Below are 22,199 nucleotides of genomic sequence, written 5' to 3'. Positions count from 1 at the left end.
CTCGGTATGGTTTTAAATGAACCTTGGAGCGGTTTGTTTGTAGTGAGAATATCATTCAAACTAAAACAGACCCAACTGCAAAAAGTGCTGCGCCTTTTGGACTAATTCAGCTGCAATAGGCCGATGCATTGCATTATGGTATATGGAGGAAAATATTTGTTGACAGCGCCTTACCAATAGAGAGAGAGAGAGAGAGTGGAAAACATTACCTGATGGATCATTGGTTATATTTCCGCAAGATGACCATGTCGCAGTTTAGCTAAATAATTCACAACTCCTCCTGAAGTGACAAGTGATGCATTAAAACATAGTTTTTCAGCCGGGCCACGCTTCATTCTCAAAATGTATAGTTTGTCTAAAGCAAGGATACAATCAGTCAGCGCAGTCATCCCTCCATTGTAAAAAACTACATTTTGTGTCTGCCGGTTTGTTTACTTGAGGGAGTTCATTGGTATGTTCCTGCACGTGAATTCTGACCAATCGATTAGCAGTTTAGGCACTATGTTCAACAACATCTGGCCAATGAGAGATGTGGATTTTGTCAGATGAGTGCATTTTGGTTCTTTTCAATTGGTTTGGACCAAAGCCAGCAGTGTGCTGTGAAAATGACCCAAAGACGACAGAAGATGCAACAATGTAAATGGTTTCCGCTACATTCATTCTTCTATGGTGGGGCACCACACCAAAATACATCCCGCCACGGCTACATTACAGCTTCTTATTAATTGAAAACATTCATTCATTGTTGTTTTGGTTGTTGTTTGTAATAGCGGGTGATTATCGCACCTAAACGTATTAAAAGGTAAGTGAATTATGACAGCCTGAACTTTTCTGTTACCGTAGTAGGGCTGTGCGTTATTTAACACTTTAAGGTGACGTGCTGACAGAATGACTGACTTACTGACAGGTGTGCAATACGTGAGGCCAGCAAACATGACGTAGCTTTCAGTTAGGATGAACACAGTTTCCAAAACTATAATCTATTTAAAGATAAAGGTCTGTGATTCTGCATGCAAAGACTTGAGAGCGCACAAGAAGATCTGCGCTTGAGCAGCGTGTTTGAGGGCGTGAAAGAAGTTTTGTGCACGAGCAAATGAAATCGCAAAGCAAAGATTGGCATGCTCGTATTAACGTTACATAAATGCGACCCCGACGTGTAATACTGCGCTCACCACATTTCTCCATTTGTCATTGAAATACGCTATAGGTAGTTGGTAGATTTGTTTAAAAGACCTGACGCAACAGCTGGAAAAAAATCCCAGAGGAAACACTTATGTATTATTTATTGCCCTTTGTCCGGACCAAATGAAGCGAACTACAGATATGAAAGCACCCTTAAGCATATCGCTATGCAGTTGCTTAGGTAATCTGAGTGTCTGTAGGTCGTCGCTATGCAGTTGTTAGGGTGTTTGTTTGTTTGTAACTAAAAACGAAGTGGTTGTTAGGTTGTTTTTACTTTTTGAAGCCTATCGCTGTGAGGTTGCTCATGTGTTCTGAGTGTTTATAGTTCATCACTGTGCAGTCGGCAAGTGTTCGTTGTTGTCTAGATATTACAGTTGAAGTCAGAATTATTAGCCCCCCTAAATTATTAGACTGCTTGTTTATTTTTTCCCTTATTTCTTTTTAACGGAGAGAAGATTTTTTTCAACACATTTCTAAACATAATAATTTTAATAACTCATTTCTAATAACTGATTTATTTTATCTTTACCATGATGACTGTGAATAATATTTGAATAGATATTTTTCAAGACACTTCTATACAGCTTAAAGTGACATTTAAAGGCTTAACTAGGTTAATTAAGTTTACAAGGCAGGTTAGAGTAATAAGGCAAGTTATTGTATAATGACGGTTTGTTCTGTTGATTATTGAGAAAAAAAGAATAGCTTAAAGGGGCAAATAATTTTGTCCCTAAAATGGTTAAAAAAAAAAACTCAAAACTGCTTTTATTCTAGCAGAAATAAAACAAATAAGACTTTCTCCAGAAGAAAAAATATTATCAGACACACTGTGAAAATGTTCTAGCTCTGTTAAACATCATTTAGAAAATATTTTAAAAAATCGAAGAGAGCTAATAATTCTGACTTCAACTGTATATGTCTCTGGCCCATTCTTCAACGTGGGATCTGTTCACCCTGTTGATCATGTGCCAGTAGAAAATCATTTAGACTAGCTTATCTCTCTTCAACAAGCCACATGATTTATAGTGTCATTCATGCCTGTACCACAAACAACATGTGACTTGTTTATTATTCACTCATCGTGAAACAAGGATTTGAGCAAACCTGAGAGCGATCCTTTCCATAGCAGACATAACAACGAAATGTTTTATCTCTGTCTGATTGTTACGGGATGCGTTTTAGATCAGTTCATTGTCCTATATTTCTTCTTTTAAAAGCTCTTTTGTTTTGATGCAGAGCGAGCATTCAATATTTGAGCAAACCCCTCCAGTGACGGTTGGTTTTGGATTAGTTAACAATTAAAGCGTTTGAATGTACACGGTTGAAGTATTCATGTGCTGAGAGTCCTTTTCTCTCAGTGCTCTGAGTGCTTTTAGTTCATCACTATGCATTGCTAGGATCTCACTATACAGTTGCTTGGGTGTTCTGAGTTTTTGTAGTCAATTAATATGCATCTCTAGGGTGTCACTATGCAGTTGCTAGGCTGTTCTTAGTGTTTGTTAGTATGTTTTGAGCTTTTGTTTCCCATTGCTATACGTTCTGTGTTTGTAGTCTTTTGCTATGTGTAGGCAGGGTTTCACTATGCTGTTGCCAGTGGTGGAAAGAGTACTGAAAAATCATACTTAATCATACATAAGTAAAAGTACCATTACTTACCTAAAAATGTAGTGCAAGTAGAGTAAAACTATCTGTTGTAAATATTACTCAAAGGGTGAGTAAAAAGTAGCCCTTTCAAAAGTACTCAAGAGTTGTGAGTATTGTGCTGTAAAAGCTGATGCATTTACATGCAATTTGTGGATGTGTGTAAACGTAACATTCTGTAGTGCAATTAGTTATTATGCCGGAGACAAACAACATCATAAGACATTATTTTAGGTTAGATTTAGGTTGTGATATCCAGTGACCAAATATCAATGTCAGTCCAGCGTCTAAAGACAACAATACTTTGATGTCCATTAACAACGTCAAATGACATTGATATTTGGTTAATTTTAGATTGCGTAAGAAAGTGACCAAAATCCAACGTCGAACCAACATCTTAAATTATCTCGATGTCATATTGACATCAACTACTGACATTTATTCATCAGGTATGCCAACTAAAATCCTGTTACCCGCACCGCCTGCCCTGCACATAGTGTTGTATTTATACTTCTGTGTGCTGTTTGTGTTGTTCTGCAATAACACTTCCCAAATGCTAGCTGATAGTAGATTTTATCTTCCTCTGTGTCGAGTTTCTTCGCTGGTGTCTTGTTTTTTCTGAACGCTACCTTAATGTACAAGTAGCTAAAACAACAACTTTAATCATAAGGTAAACACAAAACTAAAGTTTTCATCTAGAGCTACTTCATGGGACTCGACACTTGTAAGCACTCGCTCTATCAGGCTCGCGGCTTTCACCCCCGCCCACATTCATCACAGGTACCAAGCCAACCAATCACAGAGCTTATGCTACACATTGTTGCATCGTGTAGTTAAAACGATGTGGAGGGGGGGGTGTGGAGTGTGGAATTCCGGGAGTTTTTCAGGAGACAGAACGTTAAGGGAGATGGGTCTGAAATACTGGAGACTCCCGGGAAAAACGGGAGTGTTGGCAGGTATGGTATGGACTATCCTGTTGAACAACATGGCGAAAAGTCCTACAAGACGGTAATAGTTTAATGTAGGTGTTTACATGTCTGTACTGCACTTCAATAATCGCCATACTCCACATGTCTTAATCCGATTTCTGTTTAGTTCGATTATGACCTTAATCTGATTAAATGAATCAAAAACCACTGTTTACATGGTCGACTCTTAATCAGAGTATAGTCTTATCAAATTAAAACCGGATTATTGGTGTCCATGTAAACATACTCAGTAATGATTAATGTTTAATATTTTAAAATGTCATTTCTATGTTTTCACTGTACAGCGAATGACTTGTTTGTTATTAACTTAGGGAAACTTACGGATTTGAGTAAGCTTAAGAATGAAAGTGAACCTTTCCTTTGCAGACATATCAAATGATGTCATAAAAAAAACTCTCTGATTGTACAGTTGTTTTCTTTCTAGCGACAGTTGTTTTTCGATTAGTTAGCAATTAAGCCATTTGAATGTTCACAGTTGATGTGCTGAGTTTGCTTCCCTCCAGATGGCAGACACGGCACAAGCCCTTTCACTCATGTCTATGAGGAGGTGAGAGGAATGTATGAGGACCTGCAAGCCTGCTCACCGCTGCCCCCTGCTGCACACATTCATCCACAAGCGCCGTTTTCCACTTATTATGAGGTGGGTCTGATCCAGCAAACATTTGGTTCTGTTTTGGTTAAAGTTAAATGTTAAATGATAATTTAAGCTCATATATTTCTTATCTAAATTCTCAGTTTTAATTCAAATGATTTATGTTGTACGCAAGCTCTATAATGATTATTGCACTGAGTGATGGTATTGGATGATGGTGGTGCAATAGTTTTCATATAACAGATTCTCTCCGCAGATTCTATTTTGTTTATGGATGTCATTTATTTGGATTTTTTCTCTATAGGGAAGAGCATACAGTAAAGCTGATGTGGACGTAACAATTGGAGCTTATGATTCAATGGTGTACAGACGCAGAAGAGATACAGACCTGCCGTTTGAGCTCAGAGGCGAGCTGGTTTAATAAGGGTTTATCTGGCGTATATGGTCTGCTCAGGTCAGGTTTAGGAGTTTCTAAAACATTCCTTTTTTTGCATTGTCTGGTTTTACTTATATGTGTTTAAAATTTTCCTGTTTGAAGAAGATTTGATTAGATAATTCATATTTAATTTGTTCTATAAATATTTAATTTGTTTTTTGTTTCTATAATCATTTTATTTGAGATATTTTTAGATTTCTCTGTAATAATCCAACAAATAAATTACTTGTAGAGCACCATTTAATACGTTTTTTTTAAATAAGTCATCTTTTATTTGTTTAAAACACAATACTAAGAGTCATATTATCAAATGCAATTGAAGTCAGAATTATTAGCCCCCCCCTGTTTATTTTTTCCCTAATTTCTGTTTAACAGAGAGAAAAAAAATTCAACACATTTCTAAACATAATAGTTTAAATAACTCATTTCTACTAACTGATTTATTTTATCTTTGCCATGATGACAGTAAATAATATTTGACTAGATATTTTTCAAGACACTTCTATACAGCTTAAAGTGACATTTAAATGCTTAACTAGGTTAATTAGGTTAACTAGGCAGATTAGGGTAATTAGGCAAGTTATTGTATAACGATGGTTTGTCCTGTAGACAAGCAGAAAAAAAAGCTTAAAGAGCTAATATTTTTACCTTAAAATGTTTTTTTATTATGTTTTTTTTTTTATTCTAGCTGAAATAAAAAAAATAGGACTTTTCCCCAGAAGAAAAAAATGATCAGAAATACTGTGAAAATGTCCTTGCTCTGTTAAAAATAATTTGGAAAACATAAAAAAATAAATAAAATTGGAAAGTGGACTAATAATTCTGATTTCAACTGTAAATGGTTTCTTTTTTTATTAGTATTATTTTATTTATTTGTTTATTTATTTTTTTCTGCGACATTACTTTAGTTTTAAGTTACATGCTCCTTCAGAAATTATTGTAATAGTATTATTTGGTGGTAAAAAATACATTTTGAACAATAATTAATGTTTTGTGCTACTTAACGTTGTAATGAAAACTTGATATCTTAATAAATAGAATGTTTAAAAAACAGTAATATGATACATAAATGTAATTATTTTGTATACTGTTAAAAAAATCTTACTGCTTTGAGATTGTTTAGTTGAATCAAACATAACAACATAACACAAACATAAAAACATTTGTTGTAATGGTTTTTTTGTCATATCATTTGTTACAGTGTATTAACACATACAAAATTAGGTCATTGTGACATATAATAATCAGGTACTATTGCATAATATGTCACGGAATTGTATTACACTTTAAAAACTGCTGGGTTCCACACAATCCCTTTATTAAGTTCCTTCATAATCATTTTTACAAATATACGCAGATTTAATGTAAAACAATTACTTTATTTATCCCCTAAAAAACTTAAGAATTGTGTTTTAATTCATTTTAAATGAGTAATCTGAACAAGCAGCAAAATCCATTTTGAGTGTACTATTTGTATTATAGGGGTCTTAATTATGTAATTAGTCATATAATATAAAGTCTGACTCTTATTTGAAGTTTAGTGTGTACATTTCTGGGACGTTCAAGTGTTCTCAAACACCCTTTGTAATAAAAATCTCTAATAAGAACACAGGGGTTATGTAATTCAGCTTTGTAAGTGATGAGTTACTATCAGACATGCTATTATTTATCCTGGGCTTAATGGTTTTTCCTGATGGCATGATTTCCTCTTGGGATTCTTGGAAAGCGTGGATGCTTTGTCCCTAGAGGAAGGCTGTGAATGTGAGAACAAGGATAAAAGTCTTGGATCCTTGAGTCTGAGGAAGCCTACAACAATAACAACAACAGCAGCAGCAGCAGCAGCCTTCAATGGCACTGGTTTGTGTTCTCGTCATGTATATGTCATCACAAGGATTAAACAAGGAAAATAGGCGAAAGGTAAATTTTTTATTGGCCTGAGACAAGATCGCGGGCTTGGAAAAGAAACAGCTCACCCAAAAGCCCAAATTCTGTCATTATTATTTCATCCTCGTGTCAGTTCAAATGCATTATTTTCTTTCTAATGCATGTTTTGTAGAATGTTCTTGATGAAATTTTCCATATATGATTAGATTCCTTAAAAGAGTTTTTGCTTTGGTTTGTACAATATTCTAACACTATATAAAAAAAAGGTTAATGTATTACATTATTGCACCTTTCAATATGCCCTACAAACAATTTTCACTCAGAAATGACCAGTGTACAGGTTTATAAATGACAGAATTGTAAATGAACACACTGCATTAAACATTTCTGGATGGATTTTTATTAAAAAAGTACTCCAGTAATATTTGTTGCATTTAAATCTTTAAAGGCTCTAAAACTAATTTAGTGGATTTTTAAATGCCACAGTATAAATAAATAACTACTACTCTAATAACATTTCTGAATATCACTTCATTTGTGTGTGTGTGTGTGTGTGTGTGTGTGTGTGTGTGTGTGTGTGTGTGTGTGTGTGTGTGTGTGTGTGTGTGTGTGTGTGTGTGTGTGTGTGTGTGTGTGTGTGTGTGTGTGTGTGTGTGTGTGTGTGTGTGTGTGTGTGTGTGCGTGTGCCTGTGCCTGTGCCTGTGCCTGTGCGTGCGTGCGTGCGTGTGTGTGTGTGTGTGTTGGACACCAAATAAATAGTTAATTTGCTCTAATTTTCATTTGTTTATTATATTTTTAATGAAAAGTATTTACTATTTGACAAACCAATTAAATTTGTATTAATAGTGCTTAATGTCTTTGTTGCATTTTAAAAAAAATATTTATGAATAGAAAAATTTTACTAATTAGTTTTAAGAAGCTTAATTACTACTCCTTTAACTCTGATATGATTTTTTTTTCCCCAGCATGGTTTATCACAGACTTTACATGTACTGTATGTTGAAGATTTGAATCTGTTATTAATCTAATATTCTCCTATAAAGGTTTTTTTATGTTAAAGAAAATAATAACACAGCATAAAAAATGATAGCATCATGCAGTTGTTGGCTGCACATTCATAATGTAAATCTCCACCACATCCCAAAGGTGCTCTATTGGATTGAGGTCTGGTGAGTATGGAGGTCATTTGAGTGTAATGAACTCCTAGTCATGTTCAAGAAACCAGTCTGAGATAATTCACACTTTATGACATGGTGCGTTATCCTGCTGGAAGTAGCCATCAGAAGATGGGTACACTGTGATCATAAAGAGATGGACATGGTCAGCAACAATACTCAGGTATAGGCTGGGGCGTTGACATGATACTCAATTGGTACTAATGGCCCCAAAGTGTGCCAAGAAAGTATCCCCCACACCATTACACCACCACCATTAACCTGAACCGTCAAAACAAGGCAGGATGAATCCATGCTTTCATGTTGTTGATGTCAAATTCTGACCCTACCATTCGAATGTTGCAGCAGAAATTGAGACTCATCAGACCAGGTGACTTTTATCCAATCTTCTATTGTTTAATTTTGGTGAGCCTGTGCGAAGTGTAGCCTCAGTATCCTGTTCTTAGCTGACAGAAGTGGCACCCAGTGTGGTCTTCTGCTGCTGTAGCCCATCTGGCTCAAGGTTGGACATGTTGTGTGTTCAGAGATGCTCTTCTGCATACCTCGATTGTAACGAGTGGTTATTTGAGTAACTTTTTCCTTTCTATAAGCTGGAACCAGTCTGGCCATTCGCCTCTGACCACTGGCATCAACAAGGCATTTGTAACCACAGAACTGCTACTTACTGGATATTTTCTCTGTAAATCCTAGAAATGGGTGTGCGTGAAAATCTCAGTAGATCAAAGTCACTTAATTCACCTTTCATCCTCATTCTGATGCTCAGTTTGAGCTGCAGCAGATCGTCTTGACCATGTATACATGCCTAAATGCATTGAGTTGTTGCCATGTGATTGGCTAATTAGAAATTTGTGTTATCAAGCAGTTGGACAGGTGTACCTAATAAAGAATAAAGTGAATCTTCATTCATTTATTTTTTTGTCGGCTTAGTCCCTTTTTTAATCCGGGGTCGCCACAGTGGAATGAACCACCAACTTATCCAGCAAGTTTTTACGCAGCGGATGCCCTTCCAGCTGCAACCCATCTCTGGAAACATCCACACACACATTCACTCATACACTATCTACAATTTATCCTACCCAATTCACCTGTACCGCATGTCTTTGGACTATGGGGGAAACCGGAGCACCCGGAGGAAACCCACGCGAATGCAGGGAGAACATGCAAACTCCACACAGAAACGCCAACTGAGCCGAGGCTCGAACCAGCGACAGCACTAACTACTGCACCACTGCTTCGCCCCGGCCGGAGAATCTATACATATTTTTTTTATTATCTATAGTGGGTATAGATATAGTTTTTGATTAGGTATAGGGTATAGTATAGTTTTTTTTCCTCATGATCACTTTGATTGATAATAAAAAAGCCTAGATGCTTGGATTTAGCTAAGCCTCACCTTTGTGTTCAAATAAAGAAGGAAAGCTATCCAATTACTTCATCAGGGTGACCAAATGACCAGCTTTTAATTTTGATTTGAACTCTTCCTTTGATATTAACCTTCTTTCTTCTGTCTATTTTGCTGGACCCGTTCAACTAAGCTGGCTTATCAAGAGTGGATGGGAAATTACAGGTTGGGAAGCCTGCCAGAGCTTCAGTACACCATCATAACAGCTTGTTTAATTGTAAATCAAAGGTAGTCTATAACCCATTGTCTTCCACAGGCTCTAATTTCTGAGATTTTTATTGCTGTCGTTTGGCAGGAGAACTAACGCTGCATCCTCCCTCCCCTTTCCTGCTGTGCTCCTCAATACTGAGATCGGCCTTCATGTCGGCGGAGCCCTGGCTGTGACCTTTCACCCTGGTGCCGTCATGACAGAGAACAGACTTTCATCGCTGCTAATATGGAAACAACTGTTCCGACACCTGGCTGGAGGTGGGACCGTTTTCATCTCCTCTCTTCCGTGTGCCCACAGTCCACTTGCCCTATTGACCGTGTGACCAGCTGTGTCAAACGCCTCAAGCAAACCATGCCGTCTGGCCATGAGATGAGTATTACCTCCCACTTCGAATACGCTTATGTTGAGACACTGCAGGCGAAAATACTGTTTTTATACACCTCTCTCTTTTGAGATTTTCTTTTGAGTCTAATAGATCCAACATACACTAAAAAAGTGATTCATTGGATTTACTAAAAAAGTGCAAGGTAAGTAGGATTCATAAGGACTGAATTTAAACAATTAAATTACCAAATTTATTTTGTTTGTTTAATTCAGCCCGTATAAATTGTTTGCAACCATTTACCTTAAAAAAAATGGAAATCCAATGAATCGTTTTTTTTTTTTTTTAATATAGGCATTTGGTTTGTCACACACTGTGTACTGTAGATTTCAATGATAATACAGTACCTGACAAAGGTCTTGTCGTCAATCCCAGTTGAAGGAACAACAAATAATAACTAATTCTAATTCTAGTTGATCATTTGCAAATATGGCAGGAGATGATTTTTGAGGTAAATCATCTGTTGAACTGCATCACAATCATCACAAATACCGCAGAAGACCTATTGGAACCCACATGGACCCACATGGATTCTCACAGAAATCAGTCAAGTTTAGTGAAGGTATGACAAAAATTGTTAGAATGACAAAAATCATTAGAATATTAAGCAAAGATTTTTTTTTTAATTTTACACAAATAAATATATTAAATATTTTACACGAATAAATATAAAAACAAATATATATATATATATATATATATATATATATATATATATATATATATATATATATATATATATATATATATATATATATATATATATATATATATTTTCAATTTTATATTTTCAATATTCTCAGATTGGATGGTGGGCCAAATCAAAGGTTACTCACGGGCTCTAGTTTGGGCATCTCTGCATTAAAGGCACAATATAAAAATAAAAAAAAACACTATGGTGTTTTTTTTTTTTTTTGCTGACATACTGTATAAATTTTCCCAAATGGTTCAAAAAATTTTCAAATCTAAAGAAATAAGCAGTTTTAGCTAGTGGCATGGACTGTATTCTGTGTCACATTTATGATGTCATATATCCTTGATTTACGATTTGGTTTTATAGCAAACAGAGAAACCAAAAATGCTTTAATATTGTGTGTTTAATTAGACTGATTTAACAGAGATTGTCATTTAATATACAATGTAGTTTTTTCTGTTAGTTTTTTTTATTGCTAATCTACAAACTGAAATTAAATGTTCAATTAAATGTGAATGAATCAACTAAAAAAAGTAAATACTGTCAGTACAGACAGAGGTCAATGCAGAAGACATTGGCGTGCAAATCAAGGCAAAAACAGTTCAGCTTGACTTGTGTATTCGGCATTGAACTCAATTTTGTTATAAATTGGATTTGTATTTACTGTTCATTAAAATTTTTTTTTTAATATTTACGGCATTAGTTAATTTAAAGCAAGTTTTTTTTTTTGTTATTTTTTAAATATTATTCATTTCCTACGGCAGGTTTAATGAAGTACAGTTTGGTACATTTACCTTCGGCCCAAAGCTCTGCAATCAAGTTTGGTTTTTGGCCCTTTATAAGAAGTTTGGGCACCCCTGCTTTAACTTAATCAATCAGCTGGGGGAGTTTGGTTGTAACTATTAATTTTATATTCACCTTCATCATTGACTAACTTCCAGGCTGCATTCAGTGGAAGAAAAACCCACATTTTTAGTATTCTGTTTGATTTCAGAACAATAGAAATCTGGCCATCTAGTTGTTTTTCTTAAAGATTATGGTTTAGATCGGAGTGAAACTATCAGTGATTATCTTTAGCTTCCAGCAGATGTGATTTCACTCTGAGAAATGTTTCTTTTTTTATTCCTTATCATCTCATTCCCCTGTAATATTAACAACATTAAACCTCTGATAAATACAGCAAATCTTACAACTGTTTGACAAATGAAGAATGAGGTGGTAATTATGTTTAGCGCTACAGCAGGATATTAAAAGAAATGTTAATATGCTGAACATATTTATTGTGCAGATTTCTGTTTAGTATTCGCCACACGGTTTCTCAGTGCATTGTCTTACTCTAATTAATGAATTATTCTTGTATATCAAAATATTCATAATTAAGGTGCAAATTAGTCTTAAGTGAGGTTCGAATGTAGCTGTTTGTGGATATAAAGTGAGTTGCGATGAATCAGTGCTTATGATTCAATAATAGAACATTACGTTTTAATGCTCGCAAACATTATGATAACACAACTTGCTCATTTCTTTTAGAACATTCCTTGTGAGATGAACATCCAGCTTAAAAAGAATATATAATAATTAATAGTATTTATGTTAACGGCAATGTGTGAAATCCTGATATTGTATAAGGATAGGAAATGTGTAGAATGCCTGATTTTTTAGATTTTTATGTAATGATTTTGCATCATAGGCTCATTCTGAAAACATCTCCTTATATACATTTCTGGAAATCGCATATTATGTAGCCAGAAGTATGTATAGCTGCATTTAGTTTTTAAAATGAATGCTATAGGGGCGAGGGCTGAGGGTTTACCTGCATATGGACAGCTTTCCCGCTGTTATGAGTTTGTTCGGTAGCTTACCATGATTGTTGGTGAACTTGAGACACAGAAAGGAGTTGACCATGACTATGGGGTTAGAGTCCAGTGAAGAATGGTTTCAGAAAGTGGGTGAGATAACAGGGTAAGAGTGTGGTAAAATCTGAAAATGTGGTAAAAATCAGGGTGCTTTTCTTTTTCTGGGTTGTTTTTTAAAATGTTTGGTTTTAGGCGGGTCAATCTGTGATTTTGAAAACACTATTGGTTGGGTTTAGGGTAGGAGGAGGGTGGGTCAGTCGATCAGTCAGTCAGTCAACAGCTAGATTTACACTGGGACGTGTTTGGCGCTCTCCAGAAATGTATATAGAAATAGGTTTTTTACAATGAGCCTGGGTTGAGATTTTGCATACATTTCCTAGGCATTCTATACAATTCCTAGGCATTATATAGAATGACAAGTATCATTTAGGCAAAGTGTAAGAAGAGCACAAAAAAGCCTTTATTTATCACTACAAACTTTAAAGTAGAAAGACTATAAAATAAAGCTTATGATGTTCTTATCAGAAAACAATGATGGCTGCCATGATGATCCCTTTCTTCATGTGATCAATACTTATCATTTTATTCATTCACATGTCATTGTATTTGATTAAGCATAATATAAGTTGTAAAGCTATTAAATTTGTTTTATTTTCATATATGTATTTCTTATTTTGTTGTCAACATCTGGTGAAAATTTCAAGGCAACAGCTCTTTTGGAAATATGTTTTCAAAGAAAAATGGTGACATGTTCAATACTAATTTTCCCGCTGTACATCACACATATATATATATATATATATATATATATATATATATATATATATATATATATATATATATATATATATATATATATATATATATATATATATATATATATATATATATATATTGAAGTCAGAATTATTAGCCTTCCTTAGAATTTTTTTCTCTTTTTTAATATTTCCCAAACGATGTTTAACAGAGCAAGGCAATTTTCACAATATGTCTGAAACCACTTTTTTTCTGGAGAAAGTCTTATTTCTTTTATTTCGAGTAGAATAAAAGCACTTTTAATTTTTTTTTTTAATCATTTTAAGGACAAAATTATTAGCCCCTCTAAGCTATATTTTTTCTCTATAGTTTACAGAACAAATCACTGGTATACAATAACTTGCCTAATTACACTAACCTGCCTAGTTAACCTTATTAACCTAGTTAAGCCTTTAAATGTCACTTTAAGCTGTATAGAATTGTCTTGATAAATATCTAGTCAAATAATATGTACTGTAATCACGGCAAAAATAAAATAAATCAGTTATTAAAAATGAGTTATTAAAACTATTATGATTAGAAATGTGTTGAAAAAAAATCACATCAATAATCTCTGATGTATGTTTATAACTCACACTGAGTAAATGAAACACTGTTCTTGTTGTGTAATCCTTGAAGAAATCCAGTTTTATAAATGCTTCTATGAGCTCATCAGGTGGAAATTTGAAGATCATTTATTTATTTATGATATTTGATGCTTTAGAAGAGAACAATAGCAAGTAACGGATGAGGAAGCTGCAGTAGATAAGACGAAAAAGACTGATTGTCATACTTCCACTCATAAAGCTCATATTCCTCTTTTCCGACTGAATACATGAGTGTAGAAGAATATGGCAGATGCTCCCCAAGCTCATACACAAACACTACACAGCCTTTAGTCCAACTTCCCCACTTGAGTGTGTATGTTGTAATCTGTCACATGATAATGAGACTTAGCACACAAACACACACACTCGCAAACAAACTAAATGAATGCGTGTGTTTTGACGCCAGTGGAAAAGAAGCCTGTCTGAACCGCCTCTCTTTCATTTGGAGCATCATTTGGCCGTTGTGGTGAAATACTGTTTTGCCGTAGGGTAAATCTCTCTGATCTCCATTGTCTGTTTGTCTAATGATGGTGAAAGTGCCAGAATTTTGAGCTCACTTAGATTAGAGTTCATCCACAGTTCATTATATCTTAAAATAGTGTGTATTCATGTTACAATGGAAATATAAAATTGAAGCAATCAGACGTGTGTTTGTTTGATTTTTTTTTAACCCCAGTTTATACGCGAGACATTCGTGTGCATGAGTGTTTGTGTGACTTAGTCATGATAGTTCAACCAACAATGAAAATTTTATCAATTACAATACTCACCATTGATTTGTTCCAAGGACGACACGGTGGCTCAGTGGTTAGCACTGTAACCTTTTAAGGCCAGTTGCCTTTTCTGTGTGGAGTTTGCATGTTCTCCTTGTGTTGGTGTGGGTTTCCTCCAGGTGCTCCGGTTTCCCCCACAGTCAGAAAAGCATTATAGGTGAATTGAATAAACTAAATTGGCCATAGAGTATGAGTGTTTGGAAAAAGCCGAAGGATGAAAGTGAATGACTTGTTCCAAACCTTTTTTAGTTTTATTTTTTCCGTTGAACAAATGAAGATATTTTGAAAAATGTTCTGACCGTGTAACCATTGACTTCTGATGTATTTGTTTGTGTACTATAGAAGGTTTTCAGATAATTTTGTGTTCATCAGAAAAAGGAAACTCATAAAGGTTTAAAATCACCTGAGGTAAATGATGCGTAAATTTGTATTTTTGCAAAATTACAAAACAAAAACAAAAAATAAGATTAAATTTAAAAAGTCACAAAAATAACAATCATAAAAATGCATGCAAAAATGTGGAAGTGTCATTACATAATAATAATATTAATAATTATTATTATTATTTTTATTATTATTTATTTAAAATATTAACATTTGTACACATTTTAAAAATGTTATTCTATAGTAATAATAATCATAATGAAGAAAGTAAGCCTCCTTTCCACTGCACAGGACAAGCGACAGTCATTCATTTCCAATGGAGAGTAGTCCGGGAGCTGCGTGGAGCTCCGATCATCTCCGTATGCGGAAAATTCGTATCCTATTTGAACAGAGGATCTGTTGAAATATTTGAACTCCTGCGACTAGACTGTATGCGACCGGCCGACCGGATGTGATGTATTCCGCAGGGGCGGACTGGCCAACTGGCAATTCTGGCAAATGCCAGAGGGGCCGGACCAATTTTTAAATGTGGGCCGGTCAGTTTTTTTTTTTTTTTTTTTTTTAAGTGCAGACAGCTTTTATCTCTTGCTAGATGTGATATTATGATGATGATGATAAAATTAATCATAATAATAAATGTTAAGCATTTGGCCCAATCGGCAACTGCCGCCTGGTTTCAAGATGGGCCGATGCCATCCAAGGTTACCCGGACATAATCAAAATCTGGCAAGAATGTCATATTATTTCACCATCTTTACACGAAAATAAATAGTTATTGTGCATGTCCGTGGGTGGGGCTGTGTCGGTGTGGTAATGTGGGCTGGTGTGGCAACAGTGCCAGGGCTGAATTTTTGTCTCAGTCCGCCCCTGATTCCAGTGTTGTCCAAGCAGGTCCATGTGTGAGAGATGAGAAATACCGACAGTGTTTTGAAAAGCAATCCAGAAAAAGCCCTCGCTGCCACCTGATTTTTTCCACGTTTTCAGATTTTACCACATTCTCAGCCTTTTAGTCACTTGTTTGTTTTTTTATTTGTTTTTTTCTAACCCGCTTTCTGGAACAGTTCTTTACCAGACTCAAACCCCGTTGTCGCAGTCAGCTCCTCTCTGCTTCTCAAATCCTCCAACGTATGAGGTGAGCTAATTGGTAACAGTGGAAAAGCCCTCCATATAGGGGTAAGTAGTCAGCTGTTAAGCGTAAAAAGGACAAACTGGTAACACTGGAAAAGCCATCCATATGGAGGTAAGCGGTCAGCTGCTTAGCGTAAAGAGGAAAGCCATCATACCGCCCCGTAGTGTTTTCAAGACGAAATGCAGCCATATGTAGCTCTGGCTACATAATTTGTGATCTCCAGAAATGTATATAGGGCTACGTTTTCAGAATGAACCTATATTGTAGTTATTCCTGTAGTAACTTATTAGTAATAGAGTGTATAATCAATTGAGAATTTTATTGACACTAAAAATAAATAAGAATATTGTTTTGTGAGACACCAACAAACATCAATACAATAGTATGATGTCATTTTTGCATTCGCACTGAAGCATCGTTGCATATCAGTTTTGGTTTCAGCAGCTTGTTCGGAAGTGTTGTGTGAATTTGTCTCTCTCTCTCTCTGCGTGGTCAGCGACGGCCAGCCAGCTTTCATGCACAAATCTGTCGCAGGTAATTGTGGGTAGAGCTCTGTAATAAAGTGCATGCAGTGGGTTTACAGTAGCTGCAGCTGCGCTCACATAGATTATGTCACCGCTGTTACAGGCCCCGCAGAATGCTTGACTCGGCACATTTTCTTCTTACTTTGAGAGGTGAAAAATGACTTTTCTCTGCAGAGGACAGATTAATCTATTTTTTATATGTGTATATAAAAGATGACTTGTCATTAATCACCATCCCGGTTATTCATCAGGAACAGGGAAGCGGGAGGGAATCTGGCTAATTTATGGTGTTTCTTTGGCACTTTTTGGAGGATATTAAGTGAGACGTTGCTGGAGAAAACACATGCGCATGTCAATTTTGAGATTCTGGCCTTTTTATAAGTTTTGCTTACAGTATAATACAGTGAAAAGAAGAAAATCATGAATATAATTTTGTGTCTTTTGCCATCAATTTGTGTCTGTAGGTTTCATTTATTCTACATATTTCTTTTTCTTCTACACTGAGCCATAAATCTCCACTTCAGGAGCACTTATATAATACTTTACAGTTACCTTTAGTCTTAGCAGATGACACTTTTTTTTTTAGGTAAATAATCACTTTTAATAATCACTAGTTCCTGGAGGGCCGCAGTTCTGCACAGTTTAGCTTTAACCCTAATTAAACACACCTGATCAAACTAATTGAGCCCTTCAGGCTTGTTTGAAGCCTACAGGTAAATGTGTTGAAGCTGGGTTGGAACTAAACTGTGCAGAGCTGTAGCTCTCCAGGAACTGGATTTGACACCTGTTATTTACAGTATACAGTTAAGCCCGAAAATATTCATACCCTTGGCAAATTCTAAATTAAAGTTACTTTTATTCGACCAGTGATGAAGATTTTTATTTACTAAACCTATATGAAGACACATTTAATTGGGTGAGTGAAAAGCCCTACAAATCTGTCAATATATGTCATTGAAAATAGGTGAGAGGTTAAGGCAAAGGGGTCATAAAAGAGCACGAGAGAGGACTTGGGGATACAATGAGAACCATCTGTGTCAGAAAAACATGAAATGTAAACAACATATGTTGAAACTGTCATGTATGTTTTTTATAATTGTATTTTATTGGATTTTTCAAGAACAACCACAAAGACACATATACATATATACACACATACACAAACACACACAACACTAGGCACTGTCTCGGACAAATCCCATACAATGAGTCAATGAACAAATAACAATGACATCACAGTTTAGCAAGAGACAACAGAAAATAGAATAAAGAATTAAAATTAAATAAATATGTAAAATAAGTAAATTAAGTCTCTGAAGTATCATCAGAGGTTGAGTGGATGGTTTGCTCATCTAGATAGTTTAGAAATAAACCCCAAACACTGGAAAATTTTTCAATAGAATGAGTCCTCAAAAATCTCAGTCTTTCAATCTGTATTACCGAAGTCATGTCTGCAATCCACATTTGAAATGTAGGAGGTGAAGATGACTTCCAATGTCGAAGCAAAAGCCTTTTGGCCACAATCATGCCTAAAGACAAAGACTGCTGGAGGCCATGTGGGAGATGAGAAATGTGTTGTGAATATCCAAAAATAGCAAATTCTGCATCAGGTGGTAAAGATTTGACAAGCTTTAGAGTACCAATCGAATATGTTTGACCAAAATGTATATAACAAAGGGCAGAACCAGAAAGCATGGGAAGTTGTGTCTTCTGTCACTTTGCACCTGTCACATAATTGTGATATGGAGGGAAAAATCTTATGCAACTTTGCCTTAGTATAATGTAACCGATGGATAACCTTAAATTGGACCAATTGAAGTCTACTGTTCACCGAACTGGACCGTATCATCTCCAGGCATTTATCCCATGTGTCTGCAGAAATTTCAGACCCTAGATCTTTCTCCCAGGCAGCTTTGAACCTTTCAGTGGGAGCTACACCATAGCTATCGAATAAACCGACAAATTTAGAGACAAGATGCCTGGAATTGGGAGGGTCCAAAAAGACATCAAAAAAAAGCATGCTTTTCAAGAGGTTGTTCCAAACTACTAAATTTAGCCTGAACATAATGTCTGATTTGTAAGTAACGAAAAAATGTGTATGGGGTAAATAAAATTTTTCTTTTAATTGATCAAAGGATGCCAATCTTCTATCAACATACAGGTCTACGATGGAACTTAAACCTTTTTCTCTCCAATCGGAGTAGATTTTGTCTGTCCAAGGGGGCAAAAAAGAATGGTTGTGACAGATTGGCGTGTAGACAGAGGTCTCCGGTAGAGACAAGACTTTTCTAAACTGTCATGTATGTTTGAAAAGAAACATACTGTATGGGAGAGAAGAGTTAAGTTTAGATGTTTGGATCATAGATACTAGTCATAATTACCAAATGTGAACTGTAAGTGTAAAAACAGTTATGAATACATTAGATCTTTACATTACGAGGGCCGCCAAGAAGAGGCTTTAAATAGGGGTTGTAAAGAAGTAGGAGCTGGAAGAGGCCTGTTGAACCAGTAAACAGTGAAAACACAAAGGTGGGAGGAAGCCAGGATAAAGGGGATAGCAAATGTTAGGGACATCAGATTGTCCTGGAGTGAGACTAGGGATGGGTCTGCTTATGGACGTCTCTGCTTTTTTGGAAGATATTCCAATAAAGTATACTCTTCTGATATTCATAACCCCCAGTCTGAGTTTGATTTATTAAGATAAAACTAAAAACCACAACACCAGCAAGTTTGCTTTTGATACAGGCTTCTCCCAAAAGATAATAAGGATGAGGTATAAATGCTGCATTCACATCAGATGCAGAAGTGCCAAGCGTGAATGATTTACATACTTAGTCAATGCAAAGACATCCTGCAGCGCGATATACGCAGGAATGAAGCGCGAATGGTTCGATTTGGGTGAATGAAGTGGCGTGAGTTGGAGCATTTTGTGCGTTTCACTGAAAGCTTCAATCATCCAGGTTAAGTTTTTGGAGTAGTCTATGAACTCACAGAGCTGGGTGCACCTCTGAAAGGATCTAGTGGACTCAAAAGTTCACATGTCTATTTTTGTGCGAATAGCAAGTTTTATCTACACAAAACACATCTGGTCTGAACACAGCATAGAGGCATCAAAAAAAATTAATAAATACAATAGGCAAAATTCTAAAAGTAAAACTTTTAGATCTCGTTTTGTACTGTGTATTGGATATATGATTTTAACAAAAGTCTTGTCGCCTATCCAAGTGGAATAAATAACAAATAATAACTTGACTTTTAGTTTATCATTTCATATCTGAAGTTGCTTATCTGAAAGGCAAAGGCCTCTATATTACGCCTATTTTACCAAAATAAAATATGATCATGCCTTGATTTGTAATTATTTAATTAGGACATTAAGATCTGACTTTACTTAGAAAAAAGTCTTGTCACTTAACATAAATAATGTGCAGTATTGAATATAAAGTCATGGTGCAGTGGAAAAAGAATAAATATTGTAAATGACTCTCGTGAGCTTAGAGGACTGCATCCATTCATCTCTGCAATGAAACAAAAGACTTATTAATAAAGTCATCTGCAATGGTAATGAAAGAGTTCTTGCAGGACTTCCAGAGTTCATCAAGATTCTTTTGATTCATCTTCAATGTCTCCTCCTTTATCTTATTCGAGATATGCTCAATAATGTTAATTTCTGGGGACTGGGCTGGCCAATCATGTAGCACCTTGACCTTCTTTGCTTTCAGGAACTTTGATGTGGAGGCTGAAGTATGAGAAGGAGCGCTGTCCTGCTGAAGAATTTGCCCTCTCCTGTGGTTTGTAATGTAATGGGCAGCACACAAGTCTTGATACCTTAGGCAGTTGATGTTACTTTCCACTGCAGATTTTTTTCTCACATCCTCATACTGAATGTAATCCCAAACCATGGTTTTTCCTTCACCAAACTTGACTGATTTCTGTGAGAATCTTGGGTCCATGTGGGTTCCAATAGGTCTTCTGCAGTGTTTGTGATGATTGGGATGCAGAACAACAGATGATTCATCAGAAAAATCTACCTTCTGCCGCTATGATCAACTAGAAGTCATTATTCGTTGCTCCTACAATTGGTAAGACAATCTGGTTTTTTATCCTGAATTTACTGTATGATTGTGACAAAAGTAAAACCCTTCACATGTCCATGAGAAAACATCTGGTTTTGTATCTCGAAAACATGACTTTGACGAGAACAAGAACAACAAATAAGTCCCTCACATTTCTTTCAGAAAACATTCAGATCTCGATTCGTCCATCATAAATATCACATACATCCTATAACACACTGAACCCAGTACTGTGTAATGAAAACAAGGCAGTCTGAGGATGAATTACTGCATTTGTAAATGTCACAGCTATTCAGATATTCTGCATCTCATTCTCACAAACCTGCATTGTGAGCAAAGCCTCCTGGGTAAAGTCTGAGAATAACCATATTTGCAGAACTTTATCAGCGGTGATTATGGAATAAATTGTGTTTGCTCACTGTATTGGCTGACTCCACAATGCTCTGATTGCTAATGTACCGCGTTTTGTGTCATTTTCAAACAGCAAATGAGCAGAAACCAGGAACCAAAACATACTGCAGCCCAAGTGTAATGGGAGACAGACCGCGAGCCAAATTCAATCAAAATTCTTATTACCTTAGTTCGTGTTGCTTTATTATTCATGTAATTTTAAAATCTGCCGTGTGAAAAGGCAATTTTGATAGAAAAGTTCAGCATGCAAATTCCATTATGAAATGCTGCTAGTTTGCGCTGAAGTGCTTATGAGCTGACGGCAAACAGAGAAAGCTTTTCCAGCAGACGCGAGCTGGACTTGAGGCTAAAACCCTACATTTGACGCTTTAAACAAGAATAAGGTTAAATATTCACTCTTGCCTAGACAGAACGGTTTATGAAAAGACACTTCAGGTAAATAGAGCAACATAATATTTTCCCAGATTACTGTTTACATTAGGTATTACATTTTGTTTTGTACAAAAGATGTATATACATACAGAGTTATGAAATTAACTCTCGTGTAAAATTAGAAAAAAAAAAAAATCAAATATTTCGTAAGTGATCTTTAGCAGAGCAAGGATTTATTTTATTTTAGTATTGCCTATTTTATTTTTCGTTTAGTTTGGCTGAAATTAAATTAGCTTTTATTGTTATTATTTTTTAAATATAATTTAGTCAATAATATGTTGCATAGACTCATTCTGAAAATGTCCCTCTTGTGCTCCTTTTCATACTTCAGTCTAGAATGAATTTAAAAGTTTTGAAATCTTTATAAAATTCAAGGTTTAGATTGTTTAACTGTGTCTGTTATTTAAATTTAGCTGCTGTGAGGTTTGTCTGATTCTGCAATGAGTTTAAAATGACCAGAAAGTTGCTTTACAGTAAACCAGTAACAAAGTAAGTTCTCTTTTTCTTTCTGAGTGTGGTTGAATGAAACAAAGTTACTCAAAATTATGTTCAAATATCTGTCTTGAATTTTCACTTAAAGGATTAAAGTCTCTAATGAATGAAAAAAAAATCCTTAATGTCCC

General features: G+C 35.5%; 1 protein-coding gene across 12 annotated transcripts in view; it reads left to right on the top strand.

Annotated features, from left to right (window-relative positions):
• Nucleotides 1–5,288, top strand: part of nphs1 (NPHS1 adhesion molecule, nephrin) — a 483,647-nt gene extending 478,359 nt beyond the window's left edge. For 11 of the 12 annotated variants that reach the window (XR_012390576.1, XM_073923248.1, XM_073923252.1 and 8 more), the window contains 2 exons: nucleotides 4,316–4,452; nucleotides 4,709–5,288. Coding sequence is in view for 11 of the 12 variants with exons in the window: in XM_073923248.1 (XP_073779349.1) it covers nucleotides 4,316–4,452; nucleotides 4,709–4,825 (254 nt within the window). In the remaining variant the exon portion in view is untranslated. 12 annotated transcript variants of the gene reach the window in all.
• The last annotated feature ends 16,911 nt before the right edge of the window (nucleotides 5,289–22,199 follow it).

Source organism: Danio rerio, chromosome 15, assembly GCF_049306965.1.
Source record: "Danio rerio strain Tuebingen ecotype United States chromosome 15, GRCz12tu, whole genome shotgun sequence".
In the NCBI taxonomy this organism is placed as follows: Eukaryota; Metazoa; Chordata; class Actinopteri; order Cypriniformes; family Danionidae; genus Danio; species Danio rerio.
This window is presented reverse-complemented; position numbering and strand designations above follow the sequence as displayed.